At 44.7% G+C, this 20,207-nt stretch overlaps 2 protein-coding genes across 2 annotated transcripts; one reads left to right on the top strand and one right to left on the bottom strand.

The window, feature by feature from the left end:
- The first annotated feature begins 92 nt into the window (after window positions 1-92).
- Window positions 93-8,347, top strand: tcte1 (t-complex-associated-testis-expressed 1). Its single transcript, XM_048986420.1, has 5 exons — window positions 93-342; window positions 2,204-2,402; window positions 3,594-4,153; window positions 5,503-5,952; window positions 7,755-8,347. Exons 2-5 carry the CDS (start codon window positions 2,210-2,212, stop codon window positions 7,959-7,961), a joined length of 1,410 nt encoding a protein of 469 aa, XP_048842377.1. The 5' UTR covers window positions 93-342; window positions 2,204-2,209; the 3' UTR covers window positions 7,962-8,347.
- Window positions 8,335-19,168, bottom strand: tmem151ba (transmembrane protein 151Ba). The gene is made up of 2 exons (XM_048986418.1): window positions 18,180-19,168; window positions 8,335-14,505 (listed from the first exon to the last, which is right to left on the bottom strand). The coding sequence occupies exons 1-2, from the start codon at window positions 18,261-18,263 to the stop codon at window positions 13,078-13,080; spliced, it is 1,512 nt and encodes a 503-aa protein (XP_048842375.1). The 5' UTR covers window positions 18,264-19,168; the 3' UTR covers window positions 8,335-13,077.
- Between the last annotated feature and the right edge of the window lie 1,039 nt (window positions 19,169-20,207).

Raw genomic sequence — 20,207 nt, 5'->3', positions numbered from 1 at the left:
TATTTACCTTCTTAAATACAAAAATTTGTGTGAATGTTCCCAGTACCTATCTGTCGAAACTGCTATTTATAACCATGACTTAAAACCTAATCATCAGAGCAGAGATAATAATGGCGGCGATGGAGATAATCGGCGTGCCCTCTCTATAACAAACTCCCCATTCGCCCTGCAGGCTGCTGTCATGTATTATATATATATATACTCTGCCAGACGTGTGGTAAATGGAGAGAGAGCACATATGCATGTGATTCTGAGCAACTGCGAGCGCCAGGCCGTCCTTTCCCATTTACCACTTATTCAATTAGTGCAGTAACTATTCAGGATGCGGGGATTAGAGGGAAGGTAGGAACCAAGCAACACGCCGACGAGTTACTGCGCAGACTCACCAATCTTTATATGTAATGATATGGACAAAGTTTTCCGTAATTAATTATAGTGACCAGATAATCCATGTCAGGAAGGACACTTTGAGCTACGTCAGGTTTTACAAACTGCTTTAAAACTGACAGGCTTCTGTGTTTGGCTCAGTTTTTCTTGTACTTGTACAAGGTTTGTTTCCTTGATTGTGCTTATGCGCTCGGTACTTATGTGAAATCTTTGGTCATTTTAATTGAAAACGTAGTTTATAAACCCTGTCCTAACTCAACGTTTGTCCACCCTGACATGGATCATCTGGTCCCCCCTAATTTCATTGCATGAGTTCAGTCGCAGTCTCAGTTCATTCATTTTTCATTGCACCGGCGACATTTTTATGTGTACTGTTATTCACTGAGCATGAGGCGGTGGGCTTTTAGACCTATGACACGTGTGTTATGAAAGCATGACTTTTTCTGCAGTGGAATCTGATCCTGCGGTCCCATCACACCACTCAGCCAAATGTCCAGCCTTCACCCCCCAGTAACAGCATCCTAAAACCGTAACCCTCTCCCGATTCAAACGTACCCAGAATCATGTTTTGCCCTCATGGCATTAATCGAATGCGCCTTGTCTCGGTTCTGCGTGTTAGGACGTTTTCAGACGCCATTGCCCACATGGCAGCAGCTCCATTAATCCCGCAAAGAGCCGTTGTTAGACCTTAGAGTCGGTCGTCAAGGAGACGCAGAAGACAACAAAGGCGTGCGGTAGGTGCGCTGCTGCCCTACGGCTTAGCTAAACCCCTCTCTCTAAAATTCACAAAAAAAAATTCGCAAAATTTACACGGAAGTGCAGGCAGCACTGTTTTCAGGTCTGCTGCTTTTAATCTCTTTAGTCTTAGCAACGGTAACCCTCTCAAAATGCGAAACGCACCCTTTCATTTCAGGAAACTAGGTCTCGCTTGTTGACAGCAGTTCAAACTGATTAGTACAGACTAATGGGCTGCTGCAAGCTGAGCTTCGCCGTAGTTTAATGAGTGTATTTATGCAGATAGCTGTTACAGCTCCTTTGCACCGCGGTAATTTGTAGTTAACAAATTAGGGATTCCATTGAATTTATTTCTACAGTGCAGTAACGTGTACATTAGTACAGCGGCATTTTGTTATTCGCGATTCGTGAATTCAGATGACGTCACCCCCACGCAGAAATCGGCTGATAATATAGTTAGCATTTTTATTTTCAAGAGTGAATAATAAAAAAAAACATGACGATATAAACAGAATCAGCCAGGCTCATACAGACCAGTCTGATTTGTGATTTTTTTTTTTCACAATTCAAATGGGCTCAATCATTGATAAATAAGTGTGTATATCAGGCAGGTCGTAGAAAAAGATGCCGTTTTTACACTTAAAGCTCAGCAATGAAAATACCTTCGTAAATCACAATATCCATGTTGTTCTTGATCTCGTTTGGTCACTATGAGATAGAGGAATTAGATAAAGGCTGTCAAGTATTTGGCAGAATATCACCAAGTGGAGGATCCTGGGAAGGGCAAGATGGGCACTTGCCCGAGTGGCATCTTACAATTTAACCTTCGTCACACATCCCCTCACCCAGATTTTACCCAGGGCACCAAATATGCCCACGCCACCTGTGATAACACCAGCAGATTCAGTGCAGCGAAATATTTGTGATATTAATCTTTAATCTGCATATATAAGACCTTTTTATTGTTTCAGTAAACTCTGATGCAACATTACAAAAACCAGTGATGGGAAGGTGAAGTTGAATTGCTCTATGTAGAGAATTTTAGAAATTTGCTCTGTCTCACCGTAATATATCTTTGCAGGAAGGGATGGCAGATAAAAGGCAAGGACCAGGGAAACACGCAGGCCAGCTGCATGGGATGATGCCCCCTGTGGGCGTGCTTCGCCCTGCGATTGGACGGAGAACTCGCCGGATCATCGCCGAGGATCCGTCCTGGTCCCTGGCTGTGGTCCCTCCCCTGACAAAACTCTGCCTGCAGCATATAGTGAAAAACTTTGAACGTATGTGTGTTGATTTAACATGTTGGATGTCAACTAAAAATATGTTATGCATTCCATGAAGAGTTATCGTTTAATTTCTAATATTTAAAGTCTATTTAAGTGATATACACAGTACTGTGCAAAAGTCTTAGACAACCAAAGAAAATTATGTTTAAATGATCTTCACATTAGAGTGAAACTGTGATGTTATGCCTGTTAGTGCGTCAGCTTCAAAACCTCTACAAATCTCATCCCGGTATTTGCAGCAATCATCCAAAACACCCACCTCATATAGCTAATCAATACCCCATTGACTTTTTTAACTAAATGAATTAATTAAGTGAGCTGGTGGTAAAATTTAATACATATACGGAATGGCTGGGATGCCCCCTGAGGAGAGATTTGGGAACTGAAGCGGTGTTCGTCTAGCCATCCAACAAGATGTCAGTAACTTTTTGGAGAATAGAAAAAATTCTTACTCATTTTTATTGTGTTACTCTTAATTTTCATGTGTTCTAATGCCGAATTATGTTTTTTATTCTGAGTAAAAGTAATTTACTTCCCAGATAAACAGCTTTGTGACGCATATCATTGATGTGTTTCTTTTGACTGCCTAAAATTTTCGCACAGTACTATAAGGAATCTGGAAGCTAATATACCGGAAAGCTTGGGTTCGAGTGTTGCATGTTCCCCCATTATCATGAAATTTCATACTTCCCAGTCCAAAAACATCCTAAGGTGAATTGGAGTTGCCAGATTGTCTGTAGCTGGGTGAGTGTATGAGTGTGAGTGTGAGCATGAGTGTCAGTGTGAGTGTCAGTGTGAGTATGAGTGTGAGTGTCAGTATGAGTGTGAGTATTAGTATGAGTGTGAGTGTCAGTGTGAGTATGAGTGTGAGTGTGAGTATGAGTGTGCCCTGTGGTGGGTTGGGGCCCCATCCAGGGTTTTGTCCTGCCTTGCACCTGTGGCATCTACAATAGGCTCTGAACCCTGCAGCCCTGCATAGAAGAAGCAGCTAAGGAAACCAACAGATAGATAAAGTAGACTAACCTTATGACAAATTATTAAATAGAAATTAAGCTCAAAATCTCAGGATTCCAGGCTATCGGGGTCAAGCAGAAGTCAAGCAGGATGTGGTTGATTTCAAGCAAAATAACAGCAGCGGTTTTTTTTTGTGTTTGGTGGTTCCTTGGTTCCGCCTTCACCTTGCAGGTAACCCCATCCTCACCAAGCTCCTCCCCAGCCACAGAGCACAGGTGCTGGAGATGCTGCCTCCACAGCTGCCCCTGAATGTGACGGCCGGCCTGGTCGGTGATGAAGGCTACTGGCAGAGGTGCTGCGCCCAGCGATGGCCTGTGTGCGACGTTTCTGCGTACGGCCACAGCTGGAAGCGCATGTACCTCGAGCGGCACCTGGAGAATGCCATCGAGCTCTTTGTGCCAGATGTGACTGATCTGAGGTCAGTGTTGGGCCTAGTCCCACTGAGCAAAGACTATGTGCGGAGGTTGCAGATCTCCCAGCTTTTACCCCCTATTAAAGAACCAGAGGAGGATGACGGCTCGGACTCAGGCAGTGACACGAGCTTCAATGGGCCCTCTTTGGACCACTTTGATTTTGGGGTCCTGCTGGACAAGCTCCCAATGTTGGAGGAGCTACACCTGGTCTACGGTGTCCGTGGCTGTGGCATGAACTTCAACTGGAATTTGTTCGAGTTCACCTACCGTGACTGTCAGGCTCTGGCTGTGGCTTTAAAATCATGCCTTACTTTGAAGGTGAGGAGCTGCGTAAAACGGTGTTTCTGAACCCGATCCTCAGGGACCCACAAAAAATCCATGTTTTTGCTCCCTACTGAGACATCTGGGGGGGAGCAAAAACGTGAACTGTCTGTAAGGCCCTGAGAACTGGTTTGGGAAACACTGGTGTTCAAGTTATAACTACAAATAACTACATCAGTTAATGCCATCTATCTGCTGTGTTTTCATTATGTGCTGTGTTGAGGGGCCCAGATCGTAGACGCGTGGTTCAGTGGTTTCCAGCCTTAGCGCCTAGCTGCAGAACAATCATTTGCAGCTCCAGACAGATTGGTTTCGCTATTTCATTTCGGTTTATTTTCTGCCTGGTGTGACAGGTATTCAAGGCTGCAAGCCGGACCCCTAACAAACTAGCCAGTCAGTTTACAGTGCAGCCTTCATATCTGGTGAAAGACAAATTGCCTTGTACTGTTGAGAGTTGCGGAGGTGAAGCTAGGTCTGTTGTACAATAGGTGCACCATCCATGAGCTCAGGATAACGGAAAGTCTCTCTGCCCTTCAGATGTAATATATCCTCCTGTACACTAGGGATTCATCAATTTGAATTGGATACTATAAACTTTGTATTTGTACTGTATTCTCATTACTGGAATACAATCCTGCCCTTCAGCCAATGACAGTGACTGGGCCTAAGGATCATCATTTATCAGGGTTAGACTCTGAGCCACTTTTGGCCCCAAGCCCGATAAACCCGACTCAGCACTGGAGTGGTCCAAGCCTGACACTCTAGCCGAAAACTGATTGCTAATGACGACCAGCTGGCTGTAATCGGGCTTAAGCGAACTGCAAGTACTGTGAGCCAGCTGGTCTGAGGCACGATGGCTGGCATGAGGGCTTCCCGCCCTGTGATTGGTGTTTCTTACACCGTGTGGGGTTTATAGGCTGTGTGCAAACATTCACAGGCCAATTATAGTGTCACATCATTGTCCATTAACAACAGAACGAACAGCAGGAGAATCCTTGTGCTCTATTGTCTGGATGTACAGTTTGCTATAAAATAATTCATTGCAGAAGGAAACTGCCTCCTTTTCTGTCAGGTTCATGGTCTGCTTTCAAATGTCGTTCATTTTCAAACAGTACAAAGCATTCATTCATTCACTGTACAACCCACTGTACAGTGCTGTTTGTCTCTATCTACTGTGGAATTCTGTGCACTAACATGTGTCTCTGACATTCTTTGCACTGTTACTGTTTATTGTTACTGTTTATTACTGTCTAAATGGCTTAGCGTCTAAACGTGAGTGTGCTGCTGCTGTTCTGTGCAGTTTGCTTAGGAATTAATAAACTGTCTGTCTGTCTGTCTGTCTAAAGGTGTTCAGAATCCACCAGAGCAAAGTGGACGATGAGAAGTGCCGCTTGCTCGTGAAATGCTTGCTGGACCACCCTTGCTTGCGGGAGCTCGACCTGTCCCACAACCTGATTGGAGACAGGGGGGCCCGGGCTGTGGGCAAACTTCTGAACCGGAGCAAGCTGGAGAGGCTGAACATGTGCGACAATGCAGTCTGCGGTCCGGGCGGGCGGGCCATAGGCAACGCACTGCTCGCCAATAGTGTGCTGACGCATCTCAATCTCAGGCTCAACCGGCTCAGCGATGAGGGGGGGCGGGCCGTCACTCAAGCTCTCTTATCGAACAGGACTCTGGAGTTCTTACACCTGGGCAGCAACCAGCTGACTGAGGCCACAGCTACAGTCCTGTCGCAGGTCTTTGTTCAAAACAGCATCTTGGAAACTGTCGATCTTTCCTGCAACAGGCTTGGGGTGGTAAGTACCAGGGTTAGGAGTACTTCAACGTGTGTGTGTGTCTGTGTGTGTGTCTGTGTGTGTATCAGTCTGTATCTAAGGATGGAAACATGACAAATGAGAACCTAAAAGTGGCACATGAAACTGCTCAGATCAAGGCTGTTTGTTTCTGTCCAGGTGTCTGCAAATGAATCCGATTCAAAGATCGATACTCTAATTTTAAGCAATTTTAAGCAAAAACATATGAAGAAAAGAGCAGATATTATGAAATATTATCAAAAAGCGGATAACGCATATCATTGATGTGTTTAGTACCAACCGTGTGCAAGCTTTACAAATTATAACATCACATAATCAGTGTCACGTATTGGTTATTAAATGACATTTCCATCTTCCAACCACGTATCCTGGTCAGGGTTGCCCAGAGCCTACCCCACCCTACAAGGTATGCCACTCCATCACATGCAAGCTCTATAGATGGGATTCAAACCCTCACTGGAGGTTTGAGGTAGCAGCGCTGCCCATTGAGCCATATTACAGTTCGGAACCTTTAACAATATACATGAGTTTTAGATCTCATGCTGTTCCTGGCTGCCTTATGTAACTGCTGTTTTGTGATGTGACTTTTGTTTTTTGTTTTAGTTGTAATCTTTTAGTCCCCATTTTAGGATTCTGAGCATGCAGCTATAATGGGAGGCGTTCTTCTTGGCAGGTTGGCACCTCTGGAAACAGCTTATATGCAGTAATCTGCCTTGTGTGATGCCTGAGCAGAGCTTCAGCCTTGTTGTCGTTCCCTCTGACCTTGTTTGTTTGCAGCATTATTTTATTTTGTCTTCGTTTTATTTGTCACTGAGCTTGAATAACCGTAGAGGGACGAGTCTCCAAATTATATAAGGGATGCCCCACCTCTGCTGATTATGAGAAAGACCTCGGTTTGTACATTGATGCTTCCATGTCTCACTCTCAATATAACCCTCAATATATTTTAAAAATGGGAACTTTTTCAAACTCACCGATTGTTTCAACTCTTTGTCGTGGCGGGACTGAGGGGGGTAATGAGGAGTTAAGCGTGTGTGAAATTCGGTGGTTTTACATTGTATTTTTGTACTTAACCACGTTAAGTCTTTTGACGTTAACCCTATTGATTCATAAGATGCATTACTGGCTTGGTCCGGATTAACCTGCGGTTCGGTCCGCATCCGGGACACGGTCCAGACTTTGAGAATCCCTGCACCACAGTTTCTTCTATGTATCCTGTGTCAGCTGGAACGTTAAGCTTTGAACATTTGAACATTGCTAAACTGAGGACCATTGACTAACTCTCTGGTTAGGAGGGTAGAGAGTGCAGAAAGTTCCCACTGGAAAGTGTGAAACAGCAAGTTGCCACTAAGCCCCCACATCAGGGTACCAGAACCTCTCATTCAAACAGACACATATCAGCTGCATCCACATTTACTGTCTATTTTGCTATTTTGGGGATTTTCCCTGAGAGCTTATTCACTGTAAATGTCAGTTAAGGGTAAATCATTAGCTAGTTTTTCAAAGATTTCTTAATTTTTTTGTGACAACTAAATATAGACTCCCAGCAACTCCGAAGCCTTTGTGTAATTAATATGAGTTATTGTACAAATTCTTTATTGCCTTACAAGTATCCGTATCAAGTGTCTCACAGCTTCAAAGGGAAGCATAAAAATGAAAGATTATTTATGTCTCTTATATAGCTGACTGCTGAGACTGTGTATAGATCTGTTTCGTTCCGAGCTGTAGGTTTATAGTCTTCAGTGACAGTGATGTATGTTGTGTCTTGTGGGTTTGTTTTTAAGGAGGGTGGAAAAGTCCTGGAACGAGGCCTATTGTGTAACGGCACCATTTTGGTGTGTGACCTTCGTCTGACTGAGGTCAGCCTGGAGAATGAGGGTCACATCAAACAAATGCTGCAGGAAAACCAGGTGAGAATCAGGATGAAGAGGGCCCAGAGTCCGGCCTCGCCGGGGACCCCTACTGAGGTCCCGTTACCCCAAAACCAGTAGATTTCATGCATCTTTCATTCTCACGGTGAAATGTAGGTGAATGAATACAGAGTACAAGTGCCCAAGCTGGGATTGAACAAGATAAATATCATGTTATATCTGCTAAGTACATTAGCTATTACTTACAGTATATCTTAATTACTGTCAGTTATCTGTATGTTAGCATAATGTGTTTAGCTAATTTCAGAGGTTCCTGGTTTATTAATGGACAATATAAAGTGTTTAACAGCAGTAAATGTTTGTATCAAGGAAATTAACTGTTAATAGACATCAGATGCGTCGGGAAGTGCTATCGATAGAGATATTGTCAAGTAAAACTGGACATGCAAAAACAGGTACATAACACAATGAAACGACACATTTAACACATTCCAACTGAAAACGTGATGTTTTATTCAGCCTTTTTGTAATGTTGGTACACAGATTTGGTTCTTAATCTTTGTAACTGTATATATGCAACATAAAGGCAACATTGTGAGATTGGTAATATACATAAAGATTAGATTTTCCAGTCTTTTACATTTATAACTGTAGGATCATTACACACCAGACTAGCGGGTTACCTCATCTACAGAGTATAAAATATGTTCTGACTCCTGCAGTTTCAGGTAAAACATTGATCTTCTGTACAATTATACCAAAAATGTATTTGGGGAACTTGTGTTGGATAATGTGGCATTTTGTTGAATGTAATTATACTTTTACATACTGTTATGAGTATGGCTAACCTATCACGGTTCACTGAGATGTTTATTAAAGTAATTTAAGAGTAACAGGCCGACCCTTCTCAGGTGAGAGTCCCCAACTTTCTAACTGGATAATGTTTACAGAGTGGCAGGTGTGGTTCTGGAACATTCCACAGTCACAATCCCCTCCGAACAACATGTACAACGTGGTTCCATAACATTCCACGGTCACAGTCCCCCTCTGTGCAACATGGTACCAGAATATTCCATGTCCATAGTTATCTCAGGACAACATGTACAACATGATTCCAGAACATTCCATGGTCACAATCCCCTCCGTACAACATTTGATCATAGCGATTAAAAGTTCCCAGTGCAACACGAACATTCTTACAATCCGGTCTGCTCCTGCGACGAGCATGAAGAGTGCACCTTCATGGGAACATGATGAGCGGTGCTGAAACCGAACAGTGCTCTCCCATATATATACTCAGATTATAAAGCACCAGGTGTCTACAGCTGAATTATGTTATATACATGTACAGTATTTTCTCTTTTTGGAGCAATTCTTGGACACGTTTCAGATGTAGATGGATACAAACTGCTTGAACAAACCAGATACCTCGTGAGTGAGGGAGCACTCCATCCCACAGGTGAGACATTCACCAGCACATAAAAATTCTGCTGCCCCGTCTGTTTCTGCATCCCCAGATTATTAACGGGGAAAATGCAGCTTTTCCTAATCATTCACACACCGTGGAATTATATAAAACACAAAGAAATTACTTTTTTGCAAACGTCTGACAGCAACAAGAGTGTTAACAGTCCTAATTTTCAGCCTCTTCACTTGTTAGATAAATGTGTGAAATATACCGTTATTTGTTACTTTCTTAATTCCGTTTAATTACAGCCGCATTTGGACATCATTTTATTTCGATGTTTTGGATTAACTACTTCATTAGAGCCATTTTTCTTAAACCTGGGACCCCAATTAAAAACAAACCACTTTTACTAATGCTTCATCAAATAAATAAGAACCAAGGACCAGAAGGGCTGTAATATTACATCCTCCAGAGAGAGGAATATTTATTTCCCCAGCTTTCTCATTGGATATCACAGATGATATTTACATTTAGTGGTTGTGCAGTTTCCTAACTCTGAGTGGTAAATCAGCATTCTCGTGTGTCTGATATGCCCAAGGCATATAGTTAATCGAAGACTCTGCATGATCAGCGCGTGACATTCCTTAGCTCACGGAAAGCTCCAGACCTCCTGTTGTTTGATTGGTATGATGTCAGCAGCAGAAGAGCTTAGTTTTGCATCATAAAAGTCAATCGAAAGGTCATTTATTCGGAAGGTATTAGAGCCTGTTACAGGACAGACTGAAGCATATAGACTGTAAACGTAAAAGACCGTCAGGCAGGAACACGATGGGTGAGGTGATTGCTTGGCTGAACTCCTGAGACTCTTGCATAGTTATGCACCGTAAAAAAAAATGACCAGGTACTGAGTGCCTCAGTCCTCTCATTGACCGTTTCATTGTGTTTCAGATACATGTAGATGTCGGTTTTGATAGTTTGCACGATCACATCACAATTACAGGGTTACAGTGCTGGAAAAAAAGGAGCAGAAAAAACAGTATTTAACTTCAGATATTCTTATAATCAGTCTGAAAAGTGGACTTGAAAATATCTCAAAGTATAGAAACTGAAAGACAGGTCACACACAGCTAAATTCACTGGGAAATTCATAGCGAACAGTCAGGAAAATTAATGATTAAAAATCCTTTGAAATCTATACATTCCTATACAATCTGGTTCATTCCTGAGGTTACCGGGGTATGTAAGGTGACAGAACTGAGTTGTGGAAGCTTCTTTTGACTTCTCTAGTTGGAGTGAAATGTATGAATTGGTGATGGATTCAGCTACCAGAAGTATTGGCTTTAAATGAACTAAATCAATTAAGAATGAATGTCCAGATGCAAGGGCCTCGGAAACATTTTAAATGTGGTGGGGACACACTGGCATAAAACTGATATTTTATGTTAAATGTGGGGGGGTCCAAAGGAATAATTATGAAATGTGAGGGGGACACGTCCCCCTCAGATTTAATGGCAGTGACGCCCATGAGGTTTTTGGGGGTGAGTTTCTAGCGATCACTGCTTTTGGGGTGTCGATTCAACACACTTGTGAATATGATAGTCAACAAACTCTGGAGGCCTTGTGTTAGGTGGGGAAGTGGTGAAGTTTGTCTTTGAAAATTCAATAAAAAATTATGAAACAGTGCTGTCAACTCATTATGTGACATTGGTGGCCACTAAGGAGCCACATGGGAATCAAATGGTACTGATATGAAATGTACATTTTGGAAGTTTGCTTTTTTTTACTGATTCAGTCGGTTGTATTTTTAGGCTGCATCAAACTTTCAGTCCCTCCTTGACACCCAGGCTTTGATTTAACTGCGGTACAGCTGACTTACAAGCTGGTCAAATGCGTTCGCAACTGAGCGTTTGTTCGACGAGCCCCCAGGCACTTCAGTGACTGAAAAGAGGTAGCTGAAAGCAAACAAAAAGGAGGAATGAAGCTCTATAATGGACCGAGCGCATGACACAGCCTGGTTAATCGCGTTGATGGTGAATGAGACGTCTGAGGACAGAAAACAGTTTTTAAAAGAACAGTAAATGTTTGGATTCTTTCTCGGTTTGTAAACATCAGTCCAATAGTGCTGTGGACCGAACCACTAATTAGCTTGACATTTGTCATAACAGTTGCTGTTGTTGTTAGTAATTCATTGCTAAAAACCTTTGTTATTGTCAGAGGGATTTTTTTATATATCAAGACCCGTGCCACAGTCTTCCTTTATGGAAATGCCTGTGGTCGTGGAGAAAGCAAACATTCCGCATAACCAGGAATTCTGTTTGAACTTTTTGTGTCCTTTGGCTTCCCTTACTAAATAATTCACCGTATCAAGCAGAGTGCTATAAATAAACGAGCAGGAAGGATAAGAAGCATGACTGCATGTCTTCATATTTTACATTCCCTATGTTCGGTTACTTCCGGAGTTAGTGTGACACTTTTGATGTCTTTTGATGTCTCCTGTTACCTTTTAGACTCTGTATGCCCTTAAAACAGAAAGTGGCATCACATGATCACATTGAGGGGTGTGATTGGCTACAGACAGGTTCCTGAAAAACTGACAGACACCCAGGGTGGTATTCAAAGACACACACACACAAAAAGGACATTCCACCATTATTTAAAGCACTCACAAAACCAGCTTTGCTATTGGTGAAAATAACTAGTTAGCAGAAGCAATTTACAAAAACAACTTCATAATATAGTCTCAAATCTGCTAAAAAAAATTATTTTCAAAAGTTCAAAATATGATTTTTTTTTTTTTATAAATATCCAGAGGTCGATCATTTTTCAGATCATTGGTAGGTTGTAACCGTGGACGGTCTGATCACTTCCTAAGCAATCTTTAGCGAAGGGCCACCAGCTGCAAGAGGCTACAACTTCCACAACTAACAACACACTTTTCAAAAAATTACGGAAACCTAACAGCGGCGTAGGAACCCAAAGTCCTAAAGTGTGATTTTGTGCAGAGGGGGAGCCAGTGGCAAAATGTTACACCGTAGCAAGACGGAGGATATGTAACCTGGAGGGGGCAGACGGCTGTGCTAGGTCATCTGTTACGATCATTACCGTAACCCAACAAACTTCAAACACTCATCTGCGACATTGCATTAGCGGTGAGCCACTGGCAGTACATTAACGCAGAAAGTGTGCGAGCTTGTGGACACGTGACGATCCAAAGCATGGTCACATGACCGTGCGATGCTTACGGCGCTGAAAAAACAGCTGTGTGGTTGCAGTCCTTTGTAGTGGAGACCTCTGCCCAGTTTGACCTCTGACTTCATTCCCGGTTAATTTGTTCGTTGATGACCGTAAACATTGTATTCCCTCGCTGAACCTTTATTAGAAAAGAGTCCAATTCAGCGACTGAAACCCTAAATTAATCTTTGTTCCAGTGCATTGTTTTTAAAGATTATTGCCTTTAATTCCACAAGTTCATGTTGGTGTTTAACCCTTTAACTTCCCAAGTAGGTTTAGTTTCTGTTTAATGCATTGTGAGGTTAAACCTGACGCCTGTCCTTCGCTGTCAGTCAGGGTCCCGATTAAACAGAGCGATCCTGGGAGGACACAGTCATGGATGAGCAATGATCGAGTGGGACACAAGTGACCCCAAAGGCTGAACCATCCCACAGGCGTCTAAGATGACACTTATGGGAAAACATCCCAAGGATGGAAAGGCTCGACCCAAACAGAATACCTCGTGCCCTAGGAGAGTTCAGCGTTAACAAAGGGATGCCATTCCCGGGTTTGATGTCCCCTCCCCCCTAATACTGCTCCTTGCTGAAATCCCGACCCTCACAAGGAGGTCTCCACGCAGGAGCCGTTGCGGTGCAGCGACCGGTGGTTGTGGCTCTGGCAGCCCTCGTCACGGTGCACGATGAGCACGGGGAAGAAGAGCGCGTCCTGGTAAGCGGGCGGGCTCTCCTCGCCGGCGGCCCGGCCCGACAGGCAGCGGCTGCTCTCCGCGGGGCAGCCCTGCTCGTTCAGGCTGCCGCTCTGGCTGCGCCAGAAGCAGCTGCGGCGCGAGCCGTAAAGCCGGCCGAGCGAGAAGCGGCTGGCGCTGAATGGCAGGCGCGGGCTGCCGTGGCAGATGCTGAGCGCGCTCCGCGAGAAGATGGAGGAGCTGCTGATGGTGCGGTGGCAGCGCTCGCAGTTCTGCCGGTAGCCGCAGACGGTGTAGCCGTTGCAGTTGGACAGCTGCGCCAAGTCCATGAGCATGGCCTCTGAGTAGCTAGGCACCAGCTGCTGGTTGGAGCGGATGTGCCACTCCAACTCGGTGCTGTCCACCGTATTGACGCGGGGGATGTGGCGGCAGAAGGGACGCTCGTCGGACGGAGTCACGGGCACGTAGTCGAAGCCGAACAGCTTCTCCACGTGGTAGTGCACGTAGGCCGTGCGGTATTCCGTCAGCACCCGCAGCGGCCAGGAGAGCGTGAGGAAGGCCGCCGCCCAGAACACGCAGTGCGACACGTACCACGGCAGGTGGTCAGGGTCCGAGAATGCCAGCACGTACTCCTTGAAGTCGACGTTCTTGAGGTGCATGCCTTCCCGGGCCTCCATGTAATCGTCCAGGCCCTCGTTCTCCGTGAAGAACCGGGCCCGCTGCGTCAGGTACGAGTTCTCCGACTCAACGTTGGCGAAGCTGAAGCACTTGGTGAACCGCAGCTTGGTGACGGGGAAGCCGTCCAGGCCCAGCAGCTGCTTGGAGATGTCCTTCACGCCGCAGTTGGCGTAATCGAACTCGGCCTCGGCCACGTGGGTGTTGACGCGCTCGTGGTAGACCTGCGTGGTGGTGTAGGCGTCACCGTTGCGGTAGCGCGTGACCTGCCGCGTCCGCCGCACGTAGTGGTAGCTGATGGCCTTCCACCAGATGCAGGGCGTGGCCTGCCGCATGCGCTGGATGCGCTCGCAGACGCTCGACACGTCCACCTTGTACTGCAGCTCGTTCCTGGTGTAGCAGTGCCAGCACTCCACCAGGTAGACCACGTAGAGCATCACCAGGAAGGCGAGCGGGATGTAGATGTAGCCGTTGGAGCAGGGGCTGTCGTGGTACATCATGGACTTGCCCTTGTAGGCGCTGTCGAAGGTGAGCCGGGTCACCTTTGTCACGTGACACCACGTCATGGCTCCCACGCAGCTGTACATGAGCATGGAGAGTAGCAGGCATTTCCAGTGCGACTCCCGGCACAGTGCCTTGCTCAGGGACTGTTTCAAAGGCCGCTGCTGCTCAGCGAGGGGTGGGGGAAGGGGGAGGGGGGCATAACAGACAGCAGACGAGAGTGTTAGTGGTTACTCAGAGATGCAAGAAGCCCAGGCAGCTCATTTAGCTCGTCTCGACTGTAATCTTAAGCGGTCTTGGCGATTAAATTCGCGAGACACAAATGGGCAGAAATGACTGATGGCACCATGTGACTCAGCATCATTCAGAAGAAGCTGAGGTTGTAATGGGGAAGGTGCGATTCCCTCTTACTGCTCAAGGCACAGCTGCCTCACGGAAGGGGACTGTCAGTCGCTAATTAATGTCTACCTTGTAATTGTATATTGCGTCTTTTATAAATGATGATGATTATATTTAGGCAGAACGCTTTCCGTAAGTGAAGGCCCTCGATGTTATTTTTGTACTGCTCCTTCACCTCCTGTCACCGTGCAGCTTAAGTAATAATTAGGAGAGCGCAGCGAGGGCCGCGGCTTTGCCCGCGACTGCCACTGTGAGGCGCCAAAGCCGGCAGCTCCTTTCCTTCCCATTAAATATTAAGCATTAATTTGACGTTAAAAATGCCTCCTCATATTTTACATGAACACTGATGGCCACATGCCCCTCCTCACATGGCGCAGTGGGAAATGTGCACGTCTGTCTCAGATGGTACGGTGGGAAATGTGCACGTCTGTCTCACATGGTGTGGTGGGAAATGTGCACGTCTGTCTCACATGGCGCGGTGGGAAATGTGCACGTCTGTCTCACATGGTACGGTGGGAAATGTGCACTTCTGTCTCACATGGTACGGTGGGAAATGTGCATGTCTGTCTCACATGGTGTGGTGGGAAATGTGCACGTCTGTCTCACATGGTATGGTGGGAAATGTGCATGTCTGTCTCACATGGTGCGGTGGGAAATGTGCACGTCTGTCTCACATGGTATGGTGGGAAATGTGCACGTCTGTCTCACATGGTATGGTGGGAAATGTGCATGTCTGTCTCACATGGTGCGGTGGGAAATGTGCACGTCTGTCTCACATGGTGTGGTGGGAAATGTGCATGTCTGTCTCACATGGTGTGGTGGGAAATGTGCATGTCTGTCTCACATGGTACGGTGGGAAATGTGCACGTTATCATTTGTTATAGTTACTGTAATGGCTGTTCTTACTGGTATTATTACTGTTGTTCATAACCATTTCATTCATAATTCCTTACCTAAGGCTCCTTGGCCATGACCATTAGAATCGACTCAGAGTATAAAGCGAGAATTGAACCGGGACTTTAATGTTGACGTGGATCCACAGGCACATTAATGACTGTGTGGTTTGGAGTGTGTTATACGGCAGCCCCGCTTCCCAGTCAGTTGGGGGGCCAAGCCTGGAGGGAGGGGCAGGGCAGGGCAGGGCACAGGCCAGAGCCCTAGGCATTGCCACGGCCCCGAAAAGTACAGACAGTGACCCTCTGTTTACCAAGGACACCCCCAGCAACATATGCAGAGTTGATTCCGTATACCTTGATTTTAGTGGTAGTAATTTAATAGTTTTTATATATACTGGAAGTACCAAGGAATACATTTTGTTTTTTTATGCTAACAAACTGAATATCTTATGCAGTCAGTGGAAATCAAAGTACAGAAGCCTGGGCACCCTTTGAACAGCGTCCGCTGTGTTTTGGCTTCACTACATAATAGCCTAATTAGCATGGAGTCTCAGATGTTCCAAAAGAGAAATGACTTAAATATTATCTGTCCATTTCCCAACCAGTCACAGGGGAAGGGAGGGGAGGGGAGGGGAGGGGTTGCTGGAGCGTATCCCAGGCAGTACAGAGCACGAGGCTGAGGCACACCCTGGACAGCATGGCAGTCTCTCGCAGTGAGCATTCACACAGTCACACTCAAAGGGTAATTCAGAGATACTGATCAGCTTGACTGCAAGTTTTTGTAATCCGGGAAGAAGCCAGAGTGCACAAGATGGGGGGAAAAGCCAACTTCACACACAAACAACAGAGGCGGGATTTGAACCCACAACCATGGAGGTGTGAGACACCAGAGCTACCCTGCTGTTCCCACTTAAAGATATTATTTTTAAAATAAATTCATATTTTGAAACTTTTAAAATAAAAAGTATTAAAATTAAACAGTAAACAATATGATACATGGATTAGGTTGTCTTTTTATTGAAACAACCGAATGTAAAAATATAGAGGCTGCATAATTACTTGTCATTTTTTAATCATCATTATCATAAAAATGTAATGAAGTATGCGCTTAATGATAAATGTACCGTAGATTTCCCTCGTGTGGAAACTGCTACGGGCTATTGAAAGGCACGCTATATGTATGTAATATGCATGTTCAGAGCAGAACACGTGCTTCCCATGTGACACAAGACGACGTTATTAGTCTCTGGAAATGGACTCGACGATCTTATTTGATGATGGTGAACAAGCATTAATATTGTCATGTTGCACTAAGTGTGTAGTTTTTCCACAGACGACCTCTTTGGCGTTAACCTGAAAAAGCTGTAATCAAGGAACGGGGTGAAAGACGTGGGAGTCCAGTTTAGGATTTTCACACCCTAATGTACAGTTTCCCGTGGCTGAAATGTTGAATAATACCACATCTCCATGCAGTTGTCATCAGCCTGCCTCACCTCCAGAGGAGGGGACGTCGCTGCGCTATTTTAGGAGTCTTTGTGCTATTTTCTGACAACATGTTGGATTGTGGTCTGCCCATGACAAAATGCTAAAATTTGGACTTCTTACGCATTTAGATACAGGGACAGGTGAAATGTTTTGATAAAATTATGCAATTTAGTGCAGTTGCCAGATCATTGTAACTACAATAGATTCCTAACTTGGAACATCCATCCATCCATTTTCCAAACCGCTTATCCTACTGGGTCGCGGTAACTTGGAACATAATTTATTTATTTTGAGTGCTTAATATCCAGCATTTATCATACACGAATGTTATGATTTAGATGAAAAAACAGGCTTTTTTAAAACGCCGAGCTTTTGTCACCTGCCCGGACAGATGTACGGTGCCCTGTGTTTGACATGCAGATGCCCGACGGGATATTTTTTTCCGTCTGTGTCACCTGTCACATCTGAATATGTTGAATATGTAAAAGACTGCCGCACCCCTCTAACGGTGAGATAACTGACATGTGCGATAAGCAACGTTCTTATATTACGGGGTGTGTTGCAAGTCAAAACCTATAGCGTTCCACTTAAATAATAACTAATAGAATGCGGTAATAAAGAGCCCAAATTTTCATCTCTCATATTCCGATTAACAATGAACCACTTTAAGCTCCAGCGGAATTGCTCACATTATTTTGTTATTTTGTTATTTGGCTGTCCCTTACCCGTTTTAGAAAGTACCAGCCTATTAAGTCATGCATTTCACTGGCTTTAGCCTGAGAAATTGCAAACCACATAACATTGTCTCACACTCACGTACTTCCACGGCATCTCACAACCTTTGTTTACCTTGCCCATGCCCTGTGATTAACAGACGGGGCCGTTTTGATCGCGGCTACAGAGATCATGTACACGCAGCGCTTGACTTATCACTCATTAAATTTAACGATTAACGTTTAAGTGTGTGATTGTGGGCTTCGCATAGCTTCCAGTTTCAGTTTCAACTTCGCCCGGCAGGAACTGCGACGCGGGGCTGTAGGTGCGGGGTCTGCTCTTACCTCCTCCCGGGGGCTGTCCGCATCCTCCTCGGGAACCGTGGTGGTGCTGCTCTCACTGGCTGTTGCAGCTGACGCTGGGGACATGGTGATGGCGCTGGAAACGATGGGGCATGGATCACCTCAAGAGGAACCAGGTCCGAATCGCAACATAGCAAAAACACGCCGGTCATCATCCAAGCCAGCCCTCCCTTAAGCAAACCACAAGCGCTCAAACGTAGCCGCTCGACGGCTCGCCAGGATCCGGCTGCTCTCCGGTGACTCCGGGTCGATCTGAATTTGCTGCATGGCTACGTGTGACTTAAAAACAAAACCGAAAAATGCCCTCGGTTCAAACATCCTGCACGACTTTACGGTGTGAGTCGCTGCAAAGAAAATGGTTGTCGAGATGGAGCATCAGGGAGGGCGCTGGTGTCTCAGCAATCTTTACCCATCGACTATGAAAACGATCATAAAAAACACCCTCAGCCACAGCCTGGACGGAAAAGTCATCAATGATTTATGATGTAATGACTGACGACGTGGGACAGTAGCGCCGTTTATACACCCTGCCCGTCGATGTGGAAAAGATACGATTTTAGATCCATTCACTTATCGGTGGCATGGCGCGGGTGTTGTAATCCTCTGCAGGTAACAGCCTCCACAGGGCTTATGTGGGATGTTTCTCCGTCCTCCTCTTCTCCGCTGGGAGGGGTGCATGACCTTGTCTGTGCGTCTTGCCTTCTCAACGCAGCCGGCAATATGAGTACAGCAACGCTCAGTGATGCCAGTACAGTAAAAAGGCTTGTTAGAGAGAGTGAGAGCTGTAAACAAAACCTCATCAATACAACACGCTTTAAAAAACGACTATACCAAATGTACAGTGGATTATTTTAAATAAAACGCAGAATTAATTAATTGATTGATTTAACATCAATTCACGGGTATGAGCAAAATTTTTGGTCTGGAATATTTTGTCTGCCCTAGTGGTTTTGCAAAATGCAACGATTAAATTCTCCGGTTTCAAACGACTGATTTGCATCGGCTATTTTTGTCGGGAAGGATGTGAACTTGATACCATGGTGGCAGGGAGACTGCAGTGGGATGGGCTCCAAAATGCTGTTTAAGATAGGAAGTCGGTGCAAATACACCTGAGCTCACAGTCGGCGTAAAAATGCTAAAAGGAGAAATGCCTTCGTGTTTTTAAATGAGAGACATTTTCACACCGTAGGGTAGGAGGAGAACGAAGCAGGTGGCCAAGCTGATCATAACAGGCACAGATGTAAAAAGTAAATTTGGTAAATAGCTAACAATGTCGTTCGTGTGAGAAGACTGAAAATAAATTACTGATGTCTACGCCAATATTTCACACAGACTTAAATTCATTTAGGCAAATGAGGATTATGCACGTAAGGATGCATTTATCCAAGTGTTAAAGTCTAAAATGACTTATTGGATCATTTACCGAATTTAAATATGCTGATTGTTAAGAGTTAATTATGGACACAATCCAATGCTCCTCGAACGATTTATTTATAGTTGATGAACACTCCTTATTCAAAAGCGGATGATTTAAGAGCTATTATGACAGTGGTTGGCTCTCACTGCCAGGCAGATAAATTCCTAAATGTATTTTCAGTGACACCTTCTTCTGGAATCTAATAATCCCATGATAAAGTAATAACCAAATCGTTAATGTGACATATTCTATCAAGCGAACAATTACATTACACTGCTTGAGGAATTCTGTAGTTAGATATTGGGAACACCGTCTACCCATGACCACATAATTTCTTCGATTCGGCTAATATGAATAATAGCCAAAGTTCATCAGTAAAGCAGTATCTTATCCAGAGGCTACTGTCGTACCACTTTTCTGCATCTTAGCGTCGTCGATTTGCCATCGGCAGGTATAAATTAAGTCAGGCAGAAACTGACATGTATATTAAACCAAGTGGGAAATAAGCGCCCCCGTGTGGATATTTATAATAATAATAATTTTTAAATAATAATAATAATAATAATAATAATAATAATTCAATCCGATTATTA

This window comes from Brienomyrus brachyistius, chromosome 19, assembly GCF_023856365.1.
Source record: "Brienomyrus brachyistius isolate T26 chromosome 19, BBRACH_0.4, whole genome shotgun sequence".
In the NCBI taxonomy this organism is placed as follows: Eukaryota; Metazoa; Chordata; class Actinopteri; order Osteoglossiformes; family Mormyridae; genus Brienomyrus; species Brienomyrus brachyistius.
This window is presented reverse-complemented; position numbering and strand designations above follow the sequence as displayed.